This window comes from Palaemon carinicauda, chromosome 28 (assembly GCF_036898095.1).
Source record: "Palaemon carinicauda isolate YSFRI2023 chromosome 28, ASM3689809v2, whole genome shotgun sequence".
Classification (NCBI taxonomy): domain Eukaryota; kingdom Metazoa; phylum Arthropoda; class Malacostraca; order Decapoda; family Palaemonidae; genus Palaemon; species Palaemon carinicauda.
In genome coordinates, this window is record NC_090752.1 from 47500610 (window position 1) to 47505609 (window position 5000).

The 5000-nt window shown below is 34.5% G+C and overlaps 1 protein-coding gene across 5 annotated transcripts in view; it reads right to left on the minus strand.

Moving 5' to 3' along the window:
• The window catches only part of LOC137621565 (insulin receptor-like), a 72148-nt gene that overhangs the window by 41724 nt on the left and 25424 nt on the right, over positions 1–5000 (minus strand). For all 5 annotated transcript variants that reach the window (XM_068351963.1, XM_068351962.1, XM_068351961.1 and 2 more), the window contains exon 3: positions 944–1084. In XM_068351963.1, coding sequence (XP_068208064.1) covers positions 944–1084 — 141 coding nt within the window. The remainder of the gene's footprint in view (positions 1–943; positions 1085–5000) is intronic.

Genomic DNA, 5000 nt, shown 5'->3' on the forward strand with positions numbered 1-5000 from the left:
GCCACTGCAAGATTGGTGACGGTAGGAAACTTTAGACTAATCGCTCACAGCAAACCAACCTAGTATGGATGGCCCTGACTAGTACAGCTTTGCTGATCATGGCAATACACAAACCCTTCCATCACGTTAAGGTATCCCCACTCAGAATAAATAAATATATATATATATATATATATATATATATATATATATATATATATATATATATATGCTAAATAATTGTTTACTCCAATGATATACTGCTTCCCACTTTCTAATAATTTAAAGACGATAATCATTCATTCTATATTGATTCAATATACAGTACTGCTGTTCTTATTTTAGTCACAGTAAAAGAGAGGTCGCCTAGCTGGTCGTCTCTCTCTCTCTCTCTCTCTCTCTCTCTCTCTCTCTCTCTCTCTCTCTCTCTCTCTCTCTCTCTTTACAATGGACGAAATGCATAATTATTGTTAACCGCAAAGGTTTCACGACAACAACAACAACAATAATAATAATAATAATAATAATAATAATAATAATAATAATAATAATAATAATAATAATAACAAGCCTTAGAAATAAGACGAAGAGGAATTTAATCAACACATTTGTTCACATTTTGTTTCCCTTTATTGTTCTTCTTTGTCTGTCTTCTTTCATCATGAAGGAAGAGGCATCAAATACTTACTCAGATTTATTTTTTCTCCTGTATGATCCCTCAACATTATCTAGTCCTTTGCAGCTCCATCTCTTTTATTCTTCTCTCGTAAAATAAGAAGCTCCGACAAGACATATTTAAAGGCGTAATTCCACTTGGTTTTCTCACCTTTATTGAACAAAGACGAAGCGCGCTAAACAGTAACCACTCACCCCTATCCCCAAGCGAGACTGATCGCTAATTCGCTCCCTCATTTCGCGATAGCAACGGTGGAGAACCGCAGGGCAGAAGGAAATTTTGACTCACCCTCTCGAGGTACGTGTTGCCCATGACGACGAGGGCGTACCCGTGGAACAGCTCCTGTCCCCTGATGACGGAGAGCTGGGGTAGGATCGACTCCAGGGAGCGTAGAGGTGCGACTCTGTAGATGATCACGTACTCCGTCACCTGAAATGCAAAAGTAGTGTTTACTGCCATCTTTTTTCGTGTTAGTTTTCTAATACACAGTGGATAAATAAATCAAGGTATTTTGATCTGTGCAAAGATAGCAATTAATATTATAAATGTTATTGTTTATAGCATTTACATGCAAATGAAAGTGCTGCTCCTCAGCATTATTATTATTATTATTATTATTATTATTATTATTACAAGCTAAGATACAACTATAGTTGGAAAAAGCAAGATGCATGTTTACTTTCGGTCATTTGTGGTATCCGAATATAGTTTCCATAATTAGTATGCGAGGATTATGATTGAATTATGTGTGTGTGTATATATATATATATATATATATATATGTGTGTATATACACACACACATATATATATATATACATATATATATACATATCTATATATATATATATATATATATATATATATACTGTGTATGTATATATATCGATGCATTTATATACATATTCTTATGAAGCTAGTCTAATGTAGAGTAATTACAATAGTTTATTCATGATTTATTTATATATTTCATTTGTGCATTGAAGAGAGGTTAGCCAGCTCCTAAGATGAGTTCTTCTCGTGTATATTTAAGTTCATCATGTAAATTACATAAGACTTTCGTCCTTAATTTCATTGTATTCCACATTCGAGTCAGCATATGTAAATTTATGTTATTTTCAAGAATTAACTTTTATTTCACGTAATTTTGTTACGAAGTCTTATGTAAACTGTTTGAGAGTGTTATGTGACCATACAAGATAGGAACAAGGGGGTATGTAATGTTCTTTTATATTTTTTATGACGTATTGCGTCATGTTTGTGAGAATACACAATGTGCCATATGCTTTGGAAAATTTACGAAAAACCTAGCGTTAGAATGTTATCTTCTTTTTTATTTCGGGGACAAAGGGTGGGCGGAGCTAGATGACTGAGAGAGTTCGTCTGGTGTTGCGTAGATACGTGTTGAGAGAGCAATACTTGGTAATTCTAATGCCATAGCCCAACCCCCACGCTTCCAGTACTCGCTCTCCTGTTATCTTCTCGAAGTAGCTAAGTTTCATATATAAAGGCGACCCCAGGGTTGCATAGATAGAGAATTCCAGTCTTAAGACAGCCATCTCCCCTTCTCTCTCTTTCTTGCACGCAGCTCATTGTATTTTTTTAAAAGTGTTCAGTGAAATATCGAAGATTTGGTATGACGAGTTTTTGTAATCATAGTGAGTACTCAGAAAAATTCTCTTAGAGTTTTTGTAAACGGCCCTGTAGGAAGGTGATAGGTTCTTGTATAGTGATCTGGTTATCTATTATCATTAAGTATCAAACTTAAATATTGTATTCAGATTTAATTTTAAGAGACACAAGTGATTGTATAATTTTCATAAGAATTTTTTTTTGTCTTAGTGTAAGGTTTATTAAGATTTAATGTTTAAAGTCAATTGGGTATATGATTTTCAGATCGTAACATTTTTGTCTTAATCTAAGTTTTGTTCAGACTTAATATTTCGAGTGATTTATTTGATTGATGTAAATTCCTTCAAAGTGTTGTAATTTATATAGAGTATATTTATTTTTGTAAAGAGTGTATTATTTCAATCATCAGTGTTTAATGCATATTCGCTCTTATCCTGTTACTGAACCGAAGTTAGAGTTGTTTGAATATTCGTAATAATAATTACAGTTTTGTTTTGAGTGTACTTAAGAGACATTTGGATATTCAGTGTTTTATATATTGCTATCTGGGAGTTATTTAACTGTCTCAAAGTTCGGGTATTAATATTTCTAAGTGTAACAGATTTAATATAAAAGCAAACAGGTGAGTTTGGAACTAGAGAGGTTGTTTAGCTTGCCAGCCGCAATACATATATTATATGTTTGGTTCTCAGACACGAGCCATAGTATAATATGTTTTTGGTGCCCAGACCCGGGAGCCATCATAGTATATAAATATATACATATACTGTAGATATGTATATTCATATCCCCCAATATAATAAAGAGCAAGTTTCTGGCTATATATGTATATATATATATATATATATATATATATATATATATATATATATATATATATATATATATATATATATATAGCCAGGTCATGCTCAGCGACATTGCCAGACGTATAACTACTCGGTCTTTCCCCGTCCCTCGGGTAAGGGGAGAGGGAATAGTCATACCCTCGTAGGAGGGGATAACCCGGGGCGTAAACTCCGAAACCATACTCTCCCACGAAATCCCAAATCTGAGTGTGTGCATAACTATTTAAATGTTTAGCCGTCAGAATTTGACGGATCGCGTACACTCACGCAATACTAAGTCTGCAAATATCCGCTCAGGAAAATTGATGTATGTCAATATATCATTCAACAATAACGGTATATGATATTGCTGGCCTTAATGGCAAGAGTGATCAATTATGGAATCCATTGCAGTGATGGAATATGATCTTATAATAACTAAACAGTTATTTTATTGGAATTAAAAACAAATAAGATAATATCAATAATCTACAATCTCACATTGTAATTCTAAACAGTTTTCATTACGGAGTAGCCTACACAAATAGGCAATGAGAGAATAAAAATGAATCATCTAACTAATTAATCATTAAAGTAAATCAAGCGAACGGTTGAATTGTGCATTCGCGAACTGAAGTCTCATTTCGATTCGATCTTTACATCACGACCGGGCATAGCAACAGTACATGCGTTTGACCTTCCTCTTTAATTTCAATAATCTTCCCGAACAGGAAAGGAAGGATACTATCACCAACGGCAGTATTTTGAAGGGAGGAAAATTGTGATTGCCTGCACGTGACGCAAAGCCAAAGGACGGCAAAATTACAGTCAAATTACAGCTAGATTACAGCCAGGTCAAAGGGAGCGCTGGTAATCACGAACGACCAAAGAGGATTTCATAACCAGAACAGAAGTAGCGCATGCACCAATTGCATTTCCTCCCCACTAGACCTCTCATTCCCCCCCCCCCCCTCCAACCCCCACCCCCCACCCCACTCCTTACCTCACGTATCTTAATTCCCTGCTCACGTCTTTTCAGTAGATAAAATCAGCTTATTTCACTTTGTTATTTTGCCGCTCGAGAGTCATAAATATAGCTCGATGGAGTTAGGAGGGCACGGTGTGTTAGTCCACTCATTACCTTCCTTTGTGACCAATGGGACGATCATGTAGGCAACTACAGTCGTGAAAAGAACGACTCACAAGTTTGGTTTAACATTTTAAGTGAATCATATACATACACATACAAACGATAGCAAGGATAGCCACCCCACCCCCCACACACACATATCTCCTGTATATAATAAAGAGCAACATGCCTGGCTATATATATATATATATATATATATATATATATATATATATATATATATATATTACTTGATAGGCTACAAACCATATATATATATATATATATATATATATATATATATATATATATATATATATTATTACTATTATTATTATTATTATTATTACTTGATAAGCTACAAACCTAGCCGAAAAAGCGGGGTGTTATAAGCCCAGGGGCCCCAACAGGGAAAATAGCCCAGTGAGGAAAGAAAACAAGGAAAAATGAAATATTTTATGAACAATAACATCAAAATAAATATTTCCCATATAAACTATATAAACTTTAACAAAACAAGAGGAAGAGAAATTAGATAGATTATTGTACCCGAGTAGTCCTCAAGTAAGAGAACTCTAACCCAAGACCCAAGACAGTGTCCTTCTCCTAGAATAGATGCTAACCATAGCTAAAGAGTTTCTTCTACCCTTACCTAGACGAAAGTACCCTCTGAACAATTATAGTGCAGTAGTTAACCCCTTGGGTGAAGAAGAATTGTTTGGTAGTCTCCTTATTGTCAGGTGTATGAGGACAGAGGA